Genomic DNA, 19,438 nt, shown 5'->3' on the forward strand with positions numbered 1-19,438 from the left:
GCCTAATCACCTTGTGCTTTGGACTCATAAGCTAGTCTAAGCTATGCAATGCTTAGACATTTTTCATACCACCTCTCATATTTTACATAGTAAACTCGTATGCTAGTATGTCAATAGCATTAAGTATGCCGAGCACCCTGCTAGTTTTAAGTGAATCATGGAAGCATTTGATGATATCCATTTGCACTCTTTTGAGTGGAGTGCTATCGCTATACAAAACAAGTATATCATTTATTCAATCATCAACCCATTTTTGAGCGGGTCTATTTTAGATTTCACTCAAAACCTTGCTCTTGCACATGTACCAACTTCTCATCTTTTCTTTGTTTCTACCTCCTTATCCATTAGAGCTCTACCATTCTTCTTTTGGCAACATCTTCACTACCATCTTTCATTAGCTTCAATCTCTTCCTTGTTTCGTCTCCGACTTTTTCCACATTCCTTCCCACAAATGTGCACACACCAAGTGGCAATCTCCATGTATGCTAGCTTCTAGAAATCTACACACTAACTAGAGTCTAAATATACATCTTAACACACGTTATTTTATAAGCATATTCAAGGCGCATCAATATCATAACCACTCACTTGCCCATGGGTCAAGAACTCACCCTATTACCTGCTCAAATGAGACGTGTAAAAACTAATCAGCCACTTGCCTATTCTAGATATAAACCAATCAACAAATATATTTCGCCTACAAACATGGAATTTAGGGACTTTGGATAAATTTTTAAAATGTCTATCATATATGCTAACACGTATTATGTTTCAAGCAATCATGTGTGTGTTCTTGACTCAAAGAGATGATTTCAACTCATTCAAATAAATTTTCACCAAAATGTTTCCTTCTGAAATATCATAGCATGTTTTCGAGAACCTCCTAAATCACCCATTGGGTTGTCAACAACCCCTAATTTTTTCCTTGCAAGGATTTCTATGGGGAAACTAACTGCCTTTAAAAAATCCACTTAGTAATTCTACGCAAGGTGAATACACAGATACAACTAGAGACTTGTGGGGGGAGCTTGATACTCAACTATACAATTTTTGTGAGAAGTAAATTTGTTCTTGATACCAAGGCTTATGACTTTAGAGAATTTTGAAGTTATATCCCTTACCTATTCTTGTCTATAAGAGCCTCCAAGAGTGTAAAATGCTAGAAAGGCAAAGTGTAGATGATGAGCAATACAAAATTGCCTTGAGAAATTTGCTCAAGCCACCTTAGACATTTGCCATTGAATTTCTATTTCATTTTTTTGAGGCTTTGCCAAGCCAAGCTTTTATGGAGTGTGGGTGGGCAAAGATAGAATTCATGACCATGTCATGCTCTCTAGCCTCCCTACCACGAGAGATCAAAGGACAACTACTCAAGTAAGCCTTGTCAAATGCTTCTCACATAGCAACTGATGGATAATGGTGGCATGACTCTTTAATGAAAGCCTTCATTACATGTTGGAGGTATGTATTCAAAACAAAAGGCACAAGGAGGTTTTCTTCAGCCTTTTATGCATGTGGCCTCTCTGTCTCTCTCTGTCTCTCTCTCTCTCTTGTTCATGAGGTGAACTCTGCTCTTGTTCTTTAAATGATTTGTTGGGCACCTCTCATTGCATTGCTCTGTGCCTTACTGTATTTCGAACTCTCCTCAACCTTCCCTATTTGTCCTTAAAACTATTGTTTAGGCATCTTCTTTCCCACTGCATCTCTCTCTCTCTCTCTCTCTCTCTCTCTCTCTCTGTTGCGCCTCTCTCACAACCCTCCGGAAGTGGGGGAGAGGCCATTATTCACTATTGAAGGACAGGGTGCCCATTGGCTGAGGTGAGCGGGAATTGAAATCAAGGACCTCCCGCTCAAGAGTCCAACCACTTACCAACTTGCCTACGAAGCCATGGACTCTCTCTTTTTCCTTTTTAGGCTTCTTCTATCCCAATGCTCTCTGCCACCATATTTAACTTTTGATCTCATAGGCCAATTCAACTTTCTACAATGGTCAACATTGTAGCGTGTGTGTCTTGAGTTTCTGGAGTTACATACATAAGCTGGAGCTATAAGCATACTCAAAAAGAACAATAATCCTGTTTTGGCGCTTTTGTTTCTCTTTTTACTTTCTTTTGCAGTAAAGAGAGAACCAGAAGCTTGTGAGATACATCTTGGTACCAGCATAAAGGAATTCAAACACATTACAACAATACTCTCATATAATTAATTTCAATTAAGCTTTCTCCTGCACACACACATATGCACGTGTGCGTGTGCCCAGCAGTGAAACTAGATTAAACATACATACATACATATACAAGGCCCCAACAGCCCTCAATTACAGTACACCCCAATATATATCTGCTCAAGCTTGGACTGTGGCCTTAGAGACAGACAGCACCCTTACAGCCATAGCTATATGAAATCTGGCATTATGCCATCATAAAAACATGTGCAAAAACCATGTCAAGCTTTGCATTATTTTCCTGATGTAAGTGCAATTGTTTCTTTGTCAAACCTGCTTGTTTCAGTCGAAAGTGACCACCACTTTACCTGTTGAATGCCCTTCTATGCTTCTTGCCCATGCCTCTTCAGCCCTTGACAAGGGATACTGAGAGTCGATGATTGTTTTCAACTTCCCATCTTTCACAAGGTCTGCAAGCAATTTGAGGTCTTCAGACTTCCCTGACATCATGAAAGGAACCAGTTCCTGCTGGCAAGAGGTCAGTTTCTTTACAACAGTGGTTGCAATGGACTTGACATTTGGAGTGAGATCTATCACTTTGGCCACAGGCTTCAGGTTTGGGCTGAATGTAGACCAGGGAATACCACTTGTGCAGTGGATAACAGCGTCGTAGGCACGGCCAGATGGACTCTTAAGCTCCTTCCCTTCAGGAGTTTTGTAGTCCAAAACATCATCAGCACCAAGACTTTTCACTAGCTCAATATTTCGAGCTCCACATGTTGCCGTAACATGTGCTCCACCAAGCTTTGCAATCTGGAGCACAGATTGCGAAGGTTAACATCATTCATGAGAACCAAGGTTAGCAAATGATTTCTATCAAGAAGGAACCTGCCACCATAACCATCCTTAACTCACATTGTTCTATAAGACCACAAACAAAGGAGATTAATCCTTAATCCTCCACACAAGTGCTTTCCACCACCTAGTATGCACTCTCAATGTTCCCTCAGATTTAACGTGCAAAAGGAAACTTTCGTAGTACTCAAGCTAGAGCTATTTGTATGCAAATCAGACATGGGCATCTCGTGTGGTATACACAAGGGCTGAGTAGATTATTAAAAGCTGTAGTGTTTTTCTGGTTGGTTTATTACCAAAAGATTAAGTGTTTCTGATTATTAAACACATGTAAAGTATGTATGGTAGTTAAAAGCATGCTACTCAGCTCCTAGTGAATGAAAATTATGAGACAAAAGCAAACCATTCTGTAAGGACAAAAGGGTTAGTAAACAAGCAAGAAAGAAACTTATCACTGCTAACCTGCACAGCATACAGACCAACACCACCAGATGCAGCTGTAACAAGAAGATTTGCACCACTGGTACCATCGAGCTTTACACCAGCAACATCACGTATGGCTTGTAGAGCTGTGAGCCCTGCAACAGGCAAGCAGCAGGCATCAACAGCAGAAACCTCCGGTGGCCTTTTGACGGTGCTCTTGAGAGGAGCAATAGCAAATTCTGCAAAGGAACCCCCTGCCTGCAAAAGATCCACAAGACATTAGTTTTCCTGGCTGCAGATAATGTCCAAACCTTATCCAGCTCATTAAGCAGAATCTTTAAGGCCAAAAACATACCCTAATATCAATCCAGCTTAGAACTTTATCTCTTTCTGTAAATGTATCAACCCCAGGGCCCACTGCTACTACTTCTCCTGCAACGTCTGTTCCTGAAATAGAAAGGAATTAAGACGTTACAGATTAGCAGTCATGCCACACCACCCCAACATAGAAGCAGTCGAAATCCGCACTAGTTATAAAGACATGATGTAAACAGACATCCATGTGTGCAAATACCCAAAACGATTCTCACATTAATATGTATATTGCTACAAGCATATTGGTTTCGTTAGACGCTTTGTCTTTTTCTGAAATCTCTCCCCCTTCCCGCTGACATAGAGAAGCCTCATCACAGGAGGTGGGCATCATCACAGATTTGCAGTCATGAAGGAGGAGGATACTATTCTTGGAGAAGGCATGCATTCCTCCCACCTCACTGTACTGGCACCTGATATTTGCCACATGATTACCTGTAGTACCTTTTCATAGTATAGGTAGCTAGTTTTTTTTCCAGTTTTCAATTTTTCTCATGGATTAGTATTTTCACAGACCTAATGTATTACTCTTTGGTCCCATAGACCCTTTGCGTCTTTTGAAGATGTTAATCCCTCTCTCTCTCTCTCTCTCTCTCTCTCTCTCTCTCAAAGTCCACAAAGAGGACTATCCACAATTACTGTTCTGTATTTATCGACAGGAGACGCGTACATCAGGAAGGATACGAGGATCAGGGGGAGTGGCAATCCTGTTTCAGTCATACTTTTCCAAAATCATATCCATGGTGAAGAGGATGCTGATGCATGATACATCTGGGTGAAGATCAAGAGGGGGCAAACTCACCACTTTTATATTGAAGCGTGTTATTTTACACCTATTGGATGCATGATACATCTGGGTGAAGATCAAGAGGGGGCATACTCACCTTTATATTGAAGCATGCTATTTTGCACCTATTGAATCACCATATGCTAGTACAGAGGTCAAGGAAGAACCTCCGCCTTTTTTGCCACTATACCAGGACATTGTGGAGTTCTCAAAAGAGAAGCCATTTTGATGGGGGACTCCAACGTCTGGACAGCCAATATGCTGGACTATGAGCAGGATGCACTGTTACTTCCAGAAATGGACCTTCAGGATTTTGGTATAGCTAGAGTCTCAGAAGAATTGCCACCTCCATAGTCACAAGGGACGGGGGACGGGGATGGGAACGGGGACGGCCAGATGTAGGGAACGGCGGGGACGGGGGTAGGAACGGCACTTAAAAATTACTTTGTCAGTACCACCCACTCGCCTATACGGGCAAAGCTTGCATGTCCATGGCTGTGCACCACCTCCATGAGGGGATGGGGTGTCATCCCACCATGTCCTTCTACGGGTAGTTGGAACTTGAAGAGCCACTACCATGAGGAGGATGCCATGGATGATAGATGCCTCCTTGTCACTTGAGAGAGAGAGAGAGAGGGAGTGAGGCTTGAGCCTTGAAAGTTGAGGGAGAACTTGAGAAGTTGAGTATGAGGGTGGGTGGGGGTGTGTGTGTGTGTGAAGCTTGAGAGAGTGTGTGAGTGAGGGAGAGAGTGTGTGTCTTGAGAGGCTACAGCTTGCTTGTGTGAGAGCTTGAAACTTGAGACCTTGGCCCTTGAGGCTTGCTGCTTGAGGGAGAGCGTGTGTGTGTGTGTGAAGCTAAAGCTTGAAGTGTGAGAGGGAATGTGTGTGTGTGTGTGTCTTCGGCAAGAGAGAGGCCAAGGCCCAAAGCCTCAAAAGCTCAAGGCCTATGGGCCAAGGCTAAAGGCCCATGAAAAGCCCCTCCCAAACGGCCAAAAAAAAAGGTCAAAAATGTGACCATTGCCCAAACAGTAACCTGCGGCGTTCCCATGCAGCCGTCCCCCCACAACCGTCCCCTCCTGGATCCATCCCTGGAACGCCGTCCCTTGTGCCCTTCCTCTCACAAAGGGCCAGATGAAACAACTCTGCAGCAGACATAAGCCAGTGGAAAGAAAGAAAGATTGATATGTTCAGAGCTTACCAATTTTAATGCGTGGTTCTGCACCAGAGGGACTGACCGTACCAGTCTGTACTTGCAACAGACTGTCTGTATTTTTCTCCCTGCATCCGCGTGACTGATGCACTGCCTGAACTGCTGGACTGCACCGGACTGTACCCGCCTGTACCTATCCCGTATAGTACTGTACCTGCCCCGTACAGTACTGTACCTGCAGTAGCCACCTGACTGATGCGCTGCCTGCACAGCCGGACAGGTGTACCCGCCTGTACTTGTCCGTACAGTACTGTCCGTACAGTTTCCGTCGCCTGTACCTGCTGGACAGGACTGTCCGTGCAGTTTCCGCCGCCTGTACCTGCTGGACAGGATTATCCTTGTCAGCCTGCACCTGTCCGTACAGGTCTGCGCTGTCCTTGTCAGCTTGCACCTGTCCGTATAGATATTCGCCTGCAGCTGCCTGCACAGTAGCAGCCTGTACCTGGTCGCCCTGCAGTCACCTTCGCCAGTTGATGTGCAGCAACCTGTACCTGCTGTCGTACAGCAACCGCCGCCTGTACCAGCTGTACGGAACTGCAGCCACCTGTTCTGTACGGCCAGAATTCTGTACGGCTACTCTCCACGCAGTTGTGGTTCCCCTTCTCCTCCAAGCAGGTAGCTTCCACGACTCCTCCCCAAAAGCAAGAGAGAGAGAGAAGAGAGAGGCGTGTACCTCCAAAAGTGGAGTTGCCCCCTTTTCCCAAAAATATCCTAGTGGCCCCTTTCTCAAATTTATCAAACTTTCTAAGGGTCACTTATGCCTAGGGGCCACCCAAGGTTAAAACATTAAAAATATTAAAGTCCTTGGTCCCCCTTCACATTTGAGGATGTCCACACATAATACCATTTGTCCGGGCACCCCAAATATGAATCATTAAATATTTATCTTGCTCACCAACCACCATGCCTGACACTCATGCTGTTCCACTTTCACAGGGTCATGACATACCCCCCTCTTGAAGAAATGGCAAGTGTCCTCGATTGCAATCTGGTGATACAACAAAATATCCAAAGTGAAATGTACAATATGGCAAGATCGGCGTCCCAATCTCTCTAAGCCATGCATATGTAAGAACATTCACTGCAAACCAATGGTGTAGTAGTAGTCCAAGTTGTATACCACTGTGAACCATACACAACCACAACATCCAATGTGACTAGTACACATATATCATAGAAGTCCCATAAACAGATGTACTGTCAGCCATCAGTACCTTCGGGTGAAACAAAAGCTGCACCAAGCGACCTCTAGATGTCATTTGAGCCTGTCTGTATCAAGGGAGTGGAGGTCATAGTGACATGGGACGGGGGGAACGGACCCTAGGGACGGAGAACACGTGGGACGGGGGCAGGACGTCCGCGGGACGGCGGAACGGGGACGGATTCCTGACAGCGATGTGGGGACGCCGGGAACGCGTTCCGGGAACGGCGTTCCCTGTCCATACGGGGACGGTCAAACAGACCGTTGGCGGCAGTTTTTGACCGTTGGCGGGGCGCCAACGGCTATCTGTCATGGCCGTTTCCCTTGCGCCACTCCTCCAAGGCTCCAAAGCTTCTTCCTTGAGTCTCTCTCTCCCACATGGCTCCCCTCTTCTTCTATATAAGAGACCTCTACCTCCATGCTCTCCTCAAGCCCTCTCCTCTCCAAGCTCTCCCTCTCCAAGACCCAAGGCTCAAGCTCTCCCTCTCCAAGCTCTCCTTCTCCAACATCCAAGCTCTCCCTCTCCAAGCTCACCCTCTCCATTGTCCAAGCTCTCCTTCTCCAACATCTCCATCCCGATTCTCCGTCTTGACTCTTTCTCAAGCTCTACCATCCATCTCAAGCTCTACTCTATCACTATGGCATCCTCTTCTCAAACCCCTTCCTCTCCTCAACCCGGGTCCACCGCCGCCTCTGTTAGAAGTCATCTCCTGTCTAGTTTTATACACCAGGGCCTTTGTTGTGGGTGTGCCCGCCCTTATGAGGTGTTTTCCCATTTTTCCCCACTCTCCGTATTTTTCCCCTATTTTTTCCCATTTTTCTGAGGCTTGGGAGGGCTGCCAGATGATGCCGGGAGCACCCCAGTGCTGGCCGACTGGATCTTCATCAGTCGTGGGCTTCAGGGCTGATGGCCGACTGCCTTTTACCAGTCGTGGGCATCAGATAGCTGGCCGACTGCATTTATGCAGTCGTGGACCTCTTTTCTCAGTCGTGGACACTTTTAGTGCTGGCCGACTGCCCTTCCAGGGAGGTATATATAGGTCCTCAGCCCCCATGCCTTATTTGTATCATATCTCGGGATCTTCTTGTGTATATAGAGCAGAGTTACACGCCTACATCTGTCTCTCTCTTGTGCTGTTTTTCTGCCTGCGTTTTTGCTTTTGCTTTTGTGTTCCCAGATTTGGTCATCATCTCCGCTGCATATTCTGACATGGTATCAGAGCCTAGGCTCTAGATAGGTCTTGGGATTTGTGTGAGCAAGAGGGGGACTGTTTTGTGGCTGATTGGTGGACTGTTTTGGGCTGATCGGGAAGAGGAGAAGCAAGAGGAAGGCGGGCTGATTTGCTGGACAGCCACTTGCAGGTATCAGTTCTTCTTTGTTCCCACCCACCCACCCTTTTCAGAGTACATCCCCGCTATGGCAGATCTGTTTGAGATGGCCGAGAGACATGTGAAGATCCCGACACTCCCCACGTTCCCGGTGGACCGTCAGTTGGACGGGAGCAACTACGGCATATGGAAGGTTATGATGGAATCTGTTTTGGAGTCTTATGACCTCGCAGAGTTCGTCGTTGTTGGGATTCCACGGCCGGAAGTTGAGGAAGGGGAGCTACCGTCAACCCGAAAGGACCGGGAGGCCCAGACACAGATGTGGGATCGTGTCAACGCCAGGGTCCGTTCGTTTATTTTCCTCAACTGCACACCACAGGTAATCAACCATGTAAAGCACATGACGCTGGCCAGAGGTATATGGCAGGATTTGGCCTGTCTTTACAATAGGGTATCGCCCATGAAGAGGATTTCCTTGGAAGTACAGATGCGGGTTATGAGCCCTGCAAAGTCGTCGACGATGCGGGAGCATATTAACAAGCTGCAGGCTCTTCAGCAGGAAGTTCTTCAGGCTGGGAAGGAGATATCGTCAGAGGACATGGCCATCACGTTGTTGTCACATTTGCCCTCTTCGTACTCAGCATTTTACTCGTCATTGATTACCAGTGGCAGGCTCAGCACCATCACGTGGGAGGAGCTTGTGCCCATGGTCCTGGACCAGGAGGAACGATTCACGATCCCTCCTCAGGGTGGAGGTTCGGAGGCCTTTACTGGCCAACGGTCGAAAGGCCGTAATTCGGGCAAAGGGAAGGCTTCATCGGAGAAGTCTTCTGAGAAGAAGTCCGACGCTGACCGCGAGAAGCTGAAGGCAGAGAGGACCTGTAATGATTGTGGCGAGAAAGGCCACTACTGGAGGCAGTGTCCCAAGCGGAAGACCGAGAAGGGTGAAGACTCCTCAGCAATCACGAAGACTCCGGCTTTTGTGCACCTGGAGGTGATGGACACCGATGTTTCATTTTCTTCAGGCAGGGAGGAGATTGGAGGACTCTCCGCAACGGATACTCGGGAGTGGATTCTCGATAGTGGTGCTTCCAGGCACATGACTCCTTCCCGTTCCGGTTTACAGGATCTCTGCAGGTGTTCTGGTCAGATTCTTACTGGGGATACGTCCACTATCCCAGTTCACAGTGAGGGCAGGATGGAGATAGTTCCCGATGGCAGGGGGGGAAGCATTCCTCCCAGGTGTTGTATGTTCCGGCACTTGGTTTTCATCTGTTGTCAGTGCATCAGGTTTGCAAGACTGGCGTACGGGTGGAGTTTGATGAGCATTTTGTTGCTCTCCGGGACAAAGCAACAGGCCAAGTGATTTGGGAAGGTGGAGTGGAGAATGGAGTCTACAGGCTTTCAGCACTCTCTCTCCCAGGTCCTCAAGATTGTGATGAGTGGCAGTGTGGTAATAGCTACTCAGGTGTGGATACGCTGCAGGTGCGGGCTTTCCGGGACCAGATGGTGGATAGCTTACCAGTAGATGGCAGCAGTTGGCAAGAACTTTCCAGTACTGAGGTTGGTAGTTCTTGTGTTCCTGAGTCAGAGGAAGCTGAACAGGTCACTTATGCTCTGATGTCTCGTAGTGTTCGGGACATAGAACTTTCAGTAGTTGAGGATGTTCTTTCCACGGGGACCTTTCGAAAAGCCAGGCAGGTGACAGGTGCTTACTTGCAGAAGGAGGTGGTTTCTCCAGGCTTTGTGGTTCCGGATTCAGAGGGGGTGGTTGACAGGTTTCATCAGGTTTCCAGGACTTGCTTGTGCACCGTAACAGGTGTTGATCCTTGTGAGCAGTGTGATGTCTCTGTGACTCAGAAGCTGGATGGTTCATTGATCTGGTTGATGGACACCGGATTGGACGGGAGCTTCCTGATGAGGCAGTTGAGCTCTTGGTTGCAGATGTCTCTTTGTGAGGCAGGATTGCGTTTCCTGTGGTTTCTGCGGCATGCGAAGGATCATGGACTCTTGTACACAGGAGGGGGATTGTTGGATGGAGTCCGACTCCACGGTTGGAGTGACTCGGTTTGGGGAGGAGATCCGGACACGAGGAGATCTACTTATGCCCCAGGAGCAGTTTTACGGAGCAGGAGGAGGTTACATTGCAGGTTTGGGCTTCCACTGGAGGAACCCATGGTCATCCCGAGGCACTTTGTTCGTGAACAGATCGTTGCTGATGACATCTTGCTGGAGTTCTGTTCGACGGCGGTGGACCTCTTCACGAAGTCGCTCTCAGGATTTGCTCAGGCGGCACCCCAGCTCCCAGTGGTTGGTCACACAGCCAGGAGCTGAGAGGGGGTGTTAGAAGTCATCTCCTGTCTAGTTTTATACACCAGGGCCTTTGTTGTGGGTGTGCCCGCCCTTATGAGGTGTTTTCCCATTTTTCCCCACTCTCCGTATTTTTCCCCTATTTTTTCCCATTTTTCTGAGGCTTGGGAGGGCTGCCAGATGATGCCGAGACCACCCCAGTGCTGGCCGACTGGATCTTCATCAGTCGTGGGCTTCAGGGCTGATGGCCGACTGCCTTTTACCAGTCGTGGGCATCAGATAGCTGGCCGACTGTATTTATGCAGTCGTGGACCTCTTTTCTCAGTCGTGGACACTTTTAGTGCTGGCCGACTGCCCTTCCAGGGAGGTATATATAGGTCCTCAGCCCCCATGCCTTATTTGTATCATATCTCGGGATCTTCTTGTGTATACAGAGCAGAGTTACACGCCTACATCTGTCTCTCTCTTGTGCTGTTTTTCTGCCTGCGTTTTTGCTTTTGCTTTTGTGTTCCCAGATTTGGTCATCATCTCCGCTGCATATTCTGACAGCCTCCACCACTTCAACACCCGCTCCATCACGAAGGAGGAGGCCCGCCGTACATCGATGGAGTTGGTGGGATGAGGTAGAGTGCTCGCAATACGGTCAAGGGGGTGGTTCAAGACCATGGGTATGTAAGCTTTGCGGCTACAAGTGAACCGGCGGTGCCCACAAAGTGCGTGCTCACTTCTTGCATGAGCCCGGCAACGAAGTGCAATTTTGCAAGGAGGTTTCGGCCGAGAAGAAGAAGGAGCTCCTTGAAAAGCTTGTGGTTTATGAGGCGGCCGAGTTGGCAAAACGCAATCCTGAAGTGGCCGTCGACCCCACATCCTTTGTGAGGACATCAACGCCGCATGTACCTCGTTCATCAAGAGAGGCATCCGCTTCTCGGGGACGCCAAAGTACTCTTGATGAGAATTGGAACCCTCAATTGAAAGAGGAGGTGGACATGGTGGTGGCACGATTCTTCTTTCATGACCACATAGCATTTCGGGCGGCACGGTAAGTCCTTGGCACTATGCTCATGTACTATTCAAATATCATGCTCTAAAGACTAAAACTTAAAAGACTAAATGATGGTAAAAATCTGAATTTTGTTTGTGTTTTGCATATGGTGTTTTGGATAGATCTCCATACTTTCGGGCCATGTGCAAATTGATAGCGGAGTATGGACCCTCTTATGTTCCCCCCTCTTCGGAGACCATCCGCACCTCTCTCCTTGAGAAGGAGAAGGCAAGCGTGGAAGTGGCGGCCAACCACATGAAAGAGCAATGGGCTGAAAATGGTGTTACCCTCGTCGTTGATGGGTGGAGTGACACTAGAAAGCGTTCCATCCATGGAGTTGTTGCCTACTCACGAGGGGAGACATACTTTGTCGACTCCCATGATGCTTCCGGGACGGGGAAGAGTGCCGAGATACTTGCTGCGGAGTGGGCAACAACACTAGAGACGGTGGGGGCGGAGAATGTCATTGCCATATGTGCGGATGGAGAACCGGCAAATAGGGCGGCGGGGACAATTCTCCAAGCAACTTATCCTCGCATCACCGTGTGCTTTTGCATGGCCCATTGCCTCAACAACCTTATCAAAGACATAGGGGGGCCTTGGATTGGGTTGCACCTGTCATTGAGGGTGCCAACAAAATAGTGACCTTTGTCCTCAACCATCAAAGGGTGCAGCACGAGTTTTCCAAGAAGTCAATTTTCCAAGAAGTCAAGCCTCTCTCTTCTTAAGTATTCCGAGACGAGGTTTGCATTCAACTTTCTCATGCTAGGCCGCTTGTGTACATGTAGCGGGGCATTGAGGGGACTCTTCCTCGGTGATGAGTTTGCACGCACTTCAGAGGCTTCCACGACGGTCGGCAAATTTTGCAGGGAAAGGGCGGACGATGCGGCATGGTGGGAGGGGGCCAAGGCGCTTGTGGAGATGGTGCAACCGATTATTGATCTCCTTAGGGTAGTGGATTCCACTCAACCATGCATTGGCAAAGTGTACCGAGGCAATGGATCGCATGACAGAGAAGCTAAAAGCAATGTTCAAAGTCAAGCCTCACTACTATAAACAGGTCAAATCCCTATGTTTGAAAAGGTGGCAAGCCTACCACTCTCCCCTCCATGCTGCTGCCTACATTGTTGATCCTGAGTTTCAAGGCAAAGGGCAACACAAGGACAAAGAGGTGAGCAAAGGCCTTCGACAAACCTTGGATCGCCTTTACACTAGTGAGGAGGATCGCCGCACAATCAAGGACCAATTGCAGATTTATAGAGAGAAGCGGGGGGCTTTTGGTTTGGTAGATGCACAGGCGGACCGCTTCAAGATAGGGTCTGCACTTTGGTGGGAGGATTATGGTGCGGAAACTCCAAAGTTGCAGGAATTTGCTGTGCGCGTACTCTCGCAGGCTTGCACTAGATCAACTCTGGTCAGTTTATAGCCACATTGCCTCTAAGAAGAGGAACCGCCTTGGTGTACAGCGTGCAAATGATTTGGTATTTGTCAGTGCCAACTTGCGAATGCTTTGCACAACCAGGGTAGAAAGAAAGAAAGAAAGAAAGATTTTATTAACGTCTTCCAAAAGACCGAACTCGGCCTATGAGACAAATCAGTGTACCTGTGTGGGGTATCCTCTGCCATCCCAACAAAATGAAAAAGTACTCAACTAAAAAGCTGAATCTGGGTGTGCAATAAGTACAGTGAGTGGGGGAGGGGATGGAGCTCGACTACTAGGAGAATGCAAAGCTATATGCATGGAGTATATAATCATGATATGCAACCTAGCTCTAAAATGGTATACATCAATGAAGGGGGTGTAAAATGGTATACATCAATGAAATGGGTGTCCACAGCTCCCTGAAGAACATGCCTGGGTCTGCTCTGAAGCGAGCCAGTCACTCCGCACCCTCTCTGTGAAACTGAGCTCTGATCTCTGTCATCTCTCTCTGGTATTGGCGTGGTGTCCGAAAGCCAAGTGTCCTCTGTCTCCTGCGGGCTCTGAGTGTCTCTGCTCTCTGGAGAGTAATTCCCTGCTATGTAGGGGCTGGGAGTGGGATGGGTCTTTGAAAAAATGTAGTAATCTGTGTCTATCGTCCCCCCTCTGGAGCTGTCTGAGCCTGTAATGATGTCTCTCTGTGACGCTGTATGTCTAGAATGAATCTCCCCAGTATGCGCTGGTCTGCTGCCTCCTCAAAGATCTGGCGTAGGGAATGTGGCTCTCTGAATAAAATGGGATCTCTCTCTCTGATGGCTATATATGCTCTGCATCTGCATACATAATGCTCCTCACTCTCCACCTTCTCTCTGCACAATCTGCATACCCTCTCGTCTCGGGGGATCCGTGCTGCTCTGCCAGTCTCGATCTCCAATCGATGTGATGAAACTCTAAGCTGACCAATAGCCACTCGGGAGCCGTGTGGTAAAAAGCCCTCCATGTATCTAGGCCTCTCTATAAATCCATCATCAGTGATACTCATGAAGTGATCTCTGTAGTATAGCATCTTCGGTGGAAGAGGCTGTGTAGACGATATCCATGTCTCTCGTGTATAGAGCTGCCATAGGTCCTGTCTCAATACTCTGTTCCTCTCACTATGAGAGAGACGGATATGTGGTGCATGTTGAAATTAGAGAAATGTGATGAGCTATGGTGGATCAAACACTAGAATCAACATCATTAACAAGTGATTAGCAAATAACTAAGACGTAATTAGTGAGTAATTAGCAAATAGCTTAATGTAGGCATGGATAATCAAAAACCAGCAAATTCTCATTAGGGCAATGCCTCAATTTATAGAGTTTACATCCAAGCATCAAATCCCACTGATTTCTCCTTGATTCACTCCACCTCTCCCAGAATATCTCCACCTCTTTTGCTTGATTCTCTCCATCTCTTCACTTTTCCCAGAATATCTCCACACTTCCTAAATCTTCTCATGCTACCCTTTATTCTCTCCCAGTAGATTCTTCTCACCTTTTCACAGGTTCTTTCACATTTACTCATCCTCTTTTACAGCCTCTAAGCAAGGGCTTGTTCCCGCATACACCCTATTCACTTGTATATTTCAACACCTCCCCTCAAGTGAATACTCTCTAGCACACCTGGACCCTATACCAAGTTTCCCTCTTACTTGATAGCCCGCGACCAGTGCCTCAAGTCCCTAAACTCATAGTCCTTGACACTCTCTCTCTCTATGTGTCCAAGGCTACTACAAGTGCCCGCGACCTTGACTAAAGTGCTCACACATACATCTACCACGTGGCCTACATCATCGGTGGCTCAGAGGTGGTTTTACTTTGTTGGGGCAGGTTACATTGGGTTGTGGAGTCTCTCTCTATCTCTCTCTCAGAAAAGATGATCCGACTCCACTTCCTTTGGAGCCTCCATGAAGTTTGCCGATGTCGTTCCTTCTCCACTGGGTTTGCTGTAGCAGTCTCTTGCCATGTGTCTTGGCTTTCCACATTTGTGGCAAGTGAAGGTCCTTCCTCCGATATCCTTCCTCCTACTCTACCTCTTCCTCGTCCTCGTCCTCGAGAGAATCCTCCTCGGGTGAAGAATGCTTTTGCTTCTCTTGCTGTTAAGTCGAGCCATTTCTTCTCTTTGCCTCTGCTCTCTTGCTCTAGAAGTTGCTTCTATCTCGTGTAGCTTCAATTCAGGTACATTCTTTAGTGTTGCTACAATGTTTTCATATTCTCCTTTGTCCACACTCTTCAGAAGTACAGCTAGTGCCTCATCATCTTCTACCTTTTTGCCAATAGCTGCCAGTTGTTGCTTAATGCTTTTATATCTGTTCAAGTGTGTGATTAAAGGTTCACTTTCCTTCATATCCAATTTGTAGAATTGCATTAACAAATTTATCTTTGAATTTTTAGCTTGTGTGCCAAATAATTTATTGAGTTCATCCCATGCATCTTTTGCCCATTGTATACCTGTGATGTGATGAATGATTTCATCATTTAAACAGAGTGCAATAAGTCCCAATGCTTTTTCATTCATGCTCTTCCACTCATTTTTTTCTCTCTCTGGACATTCATCTCTTCCCTCAATTGTACCAAAATACGGTGATTAGTACTGATTAATCACTGATTAGCAAATTAATCCTCTGTTTTGTGTGCAAAAAACAGAGTATGCGGGGAGTCCAGATCTGGTGCCTTAGACTTCAAATGAGCTCAAATGCTTTCAAAGCCATCAATAGCAATGAGTCTAGTAGAGGATTAAGCCAAGAAACACAAGATTTGACCAAATATTGAAAGCTTAATCTCTGTTTTACCAAAGTCACCTGCAGATTTGATGAAGAGCTTAGATCTCACTGTAGACTTGATAAAATTGAATTCTGACTTCACCAGCTTGTAGAGCATGCTTGAAAACCCCCGGGGCTAAGAGGAATTAGACCCACTGTAGCTGAGCAAGACAAGATGCCAATTTCCCTCAAAAAAAACGGCGCCTGTAAATGTGCGAAAATCGGAAGCTGCAGGCGGCGATTTGCTGCGTGGATTCACTTGGCTGGAGCACAAGGACGTTGGTTCCCTATGGCTAGAAGGGTTTGGCCTAATGTGATGTGTGCAAGGAGCTAGAGCTCCTCCACCAGCTGGGGGTGAAGAGGCTAGTTGAAAAAAGAGAGAAAAAATTATAATTTTCTACTAATCCTAATTAGCAAAATAATTAGCAAGATAATGAGCTCACAAAATGATGGATTCTAGGCATGGCTCTGATACCATACTGAAATTAGAGAAATGTGATGAGCTATGGTGGATCAAACACTAGAATCAATATCATTAACAAGTGATTAGCAAATAATTCAGACGTAATTAGTGAGTAATTAGCAAATAGCTTAATGTAGGCATGGATAATCAAAAACCAGCAAATTCTCATTAGGGCAATGCCTCAATTTATAGAGTTTACATCCAAGCATCAAATCCCACTGATTTCTCCTTGTTTCACTCCACCTCTCCCAGAATATCTCCACCTCTTTTGCTTGTAAGACCCCTATGTGTGCAGAAATCATGGAGTGCATGTAGATGCTACTGTAGACCTCCTGGAGACTCAGACAGGAGACTCAGACACTAATACAATATCATCAGCATAAAGCATAATATGTACTGAGGTACCTGCTAGATCAACTCCATCTCCGCCTCCCCCTGTAATGAAGTTAGCCACCTCATCAATGTATAACCCAAATAGCGTGGGGGAAAGTGGGCATCCTTGCTTCACACCAATGGTGCTAGCAATAGTCTCGGACATACCTCCTGGGCATCTGACTCGCCCAAAAACCTACTCATGTGTCCAAGAAAAGGAGCCAAAGAATCTACTGCATACATGAGATGCTCACCCTGTAGGCCCATATGGTCGACGGCCCGTCCATGCTGTAGGCGGCGGATAGCTTCCTTTACCATCAAGTGGGTAAAGAAGCTAGCTGTGGTAGGTCGAGGCTCCTGGGCTGAGGTATAGGTGGCTGATGTGGGGCGTGGTATAGGCCCTCTGCATATGTGTGCCATGTCTGTGGGTCTGCAATGGGTGTCGGTGTGCGGGACTCTCTGAAGTGCCGCCATGAGATAGGGCTATCTCTACTAATGAAGAAATAAAAAGTCTATAGCTCCTATATCTCTGCGAAGGCCCCCCTTTTGCGGCGAGTAAGTCTCCTCATCTCCCTCCTCAACTCCTGCTCTGTGATGGCTCCCAAGGCTCTTTGTATGCAGAGCCGTGAGTATAGGGCTCTGCACTCGTCATCATACCATCTATTCTGGGGCATAGTCCCAGATCTCGCAGGCTCTCCTGAGTGGACACGATGTGGGAAGCTTTGTAATCCACCCGTGTGTAGGAGTGATGCCAGCTAGGCTGTAATGGTATCCATAGGTGCCAGGGGATCCATGAGTAGGAGCCCATCCTCTACTCTGCTAGTGTATATGTCTGCCATGTCATGTGTGAAGTAGATGGTAGTGTGTGGCATGGGTATGTGGGAGGCTGGTGATACTGGTGATCCGGCTTGAAAAATACCAAGTATGTATGATCTGCCCCAATAGGATGAGGTGGGATGGAGAATGAGGTGACAAGCTGTGATGCCTCCAAAGACCCCATAATGTAGTCTACCACCGTGCCTCCGGTCCGTGTATGACCCCCATGTGGGAAGCATGTCAGCCCTCCTGATCCCGGCCACTGTAGCATCCCGTTATAAATAACGAGACGACGCCTGGCTCCCAACTCTAGTAAGTGGTCCCCATAATGTCCTCAGTCTGGTCCAGTGTCCTCTGATGCCCGACTAGCCCCTATCTCCTCTGGATCCACAGGGTGGAGGATCTCCATGTCATCATAGTCATACACCTCACACTGTCTGCTCTGTGTGTGGGCATTGAAGTCACCCGTAAGAAATACTTCCCCTAGTGTAGAATAATGCATAATCTCCTCTGACAGACAAGTGTATGGCGAGGCTCCTGTCTCCTCCTCCTATGGCATGTCCTCTGTAATGACATAGGAGGATCCTGATGGAGGAAAGTAACATAGGGCTATGTATATAACCCTGTCCTGTGAGAGCTGTAAGCTGATCCACATGTATCTAGCCTCTGGATCCTGTGCTACCACTCTCAGTCTCCCGTCTTGAATAGAACTGCTACTCCCCCCGACCCTCTCGAGCTACCCTGGCGTGTGGTCCTCCTGTATGCTAACTCCCACTGGAATCCCTCTACTCGAGGTAGCCCTCTCTCTGGGCTCTGATGTGTCTCTGTCAGAAGTATGATGTCTCTCCCCACCATAACATGCTCCAGTCGTCCAGGCTACACCCATAGTGAACCATTACAGTTCCATACTACCATGTGTATCTCTGTCACTGGCCTGGTCTGTGTCCCATAGGCCCCAAACCGCTAATCCATGGGCCGGCCACCATCAATGATGACCCGACCATCTCGATAGAAGGCCTTCTTGCCTTCTCTCCTCGCGTGTAAGACGACTCGTGGCATGCAAGCTCTCCTATGCTCTAGCTGCATCCTCGTGAGATCATCATCCAAGAAAATAGGAGCTCCCTCTAAGTCTCATAATATGACCCTCTTCCTCATGAAGGTGACCCTCTCCGTCTCTCCTGCAAACTGTAGGATGAGGGCTCGCTTGCGTGTTGAGTCTTGGTCCTCTTCCCTGTAGCCTAGCTTCATGCATAGAAGCTGTCCATCTTTCTCGGGAGTGGAGTTGGGTGTCTCGGCTATACCTGTGACTCGAATGTTGAGGCGGCGGGCATGCCTCATCTTCTCCTCCTCAATGGTGGTGTGAATGATTTGATGTTCTTCCCTTTGAGTCTCCTCCCTCACTTCTTTACGGGATGATTTTCTTCACCACCTCAACCCATCCTTACTGCTTGGCTTCGAGTTTTCCCTCCATGTCCTTTGTGATCTCCTTGGAGATCTCTTCTTTGATGGCCGTGAGAGTGTTGTCATTGATCTCCCCTTCTTCCTTCTCGGTGTTCTTGATGGCTACCAGTTCCACTTTCAATGCACTCAACTCCTCCTTGAGTGCTGTGTTCTCTTTTTCAAGGTCCGTGACCCGTGCTTCGAGGGCTTTGATGTGCCGGTGTAGTTTGTTCTCCACCTCATTGAGGTTGGAATCGGATGTCTTCTTGTTCTCCTTGATTAGTGCCTTCATTGCCGTCTCAAGGGCCTCGAGTTTCTCTTGGAGACTCGGGGCCATTCCTCGAAATTACTCTGCGGCCCTTCCCACAGGCAGGGAGGAGAGAGAGAGAGAGAGAGAGAGAGAGTTATGTTGCTGCCTTGGGGGCCTAAGC

The 19,438-nt window shown here is 47.5% G+C and overlaps 1 protein-coding gene across 2 annotated transcripts in view; it reads right to left on the reverse strand.

Annotated features, from left to right (window-relative positions):
• Positions 1–2,180: 2,180 nt before the first annotated feature.
• Positions 2,181–19,438, reverse strand: part of LOC147621117 (chloroplast envelope quinone oxidoreductase homolog) — a 54,536-nt gene continuing 37,278 nt past the window's right edge. For both annotated transcript variants that reach the window (XM_086823846.1, XM_086823847.1), the window contains 3 exons: positions 3,798–3,889; positions 3,482–3,700; positions 2,181–2,977 (listed from right to left, as the gene is read on the reverse strand). In XM_086823846.1, the coding sequence (XP_086679972.1) occupies positions 2,507–2,977; positions 3,482–3,700; positions 3,798–3,889 (782 nt within the window). In that variant the 3' untranslated portion in view covers positions 2,181–2,506. The remainder of the gene's footprint in view (positions 2,978–3,481; positions 3,701–3,797; positions 3,890–19,438) is intronic.

This window comes from Cibotium barometz, chromosome 30, assembly GCF_041138505.1.
Source record: "Cibotium barometz isolate CiBa-2024 chromosome 30, ASM4113850v1, whole genome shotgun sequence".
NCBI lineage: Eukaryota > Viridiplantae > Streptophyta > Polypodiopsida > Cyatheales > Cibotiaceae > Cibotium > Cibotium barometz.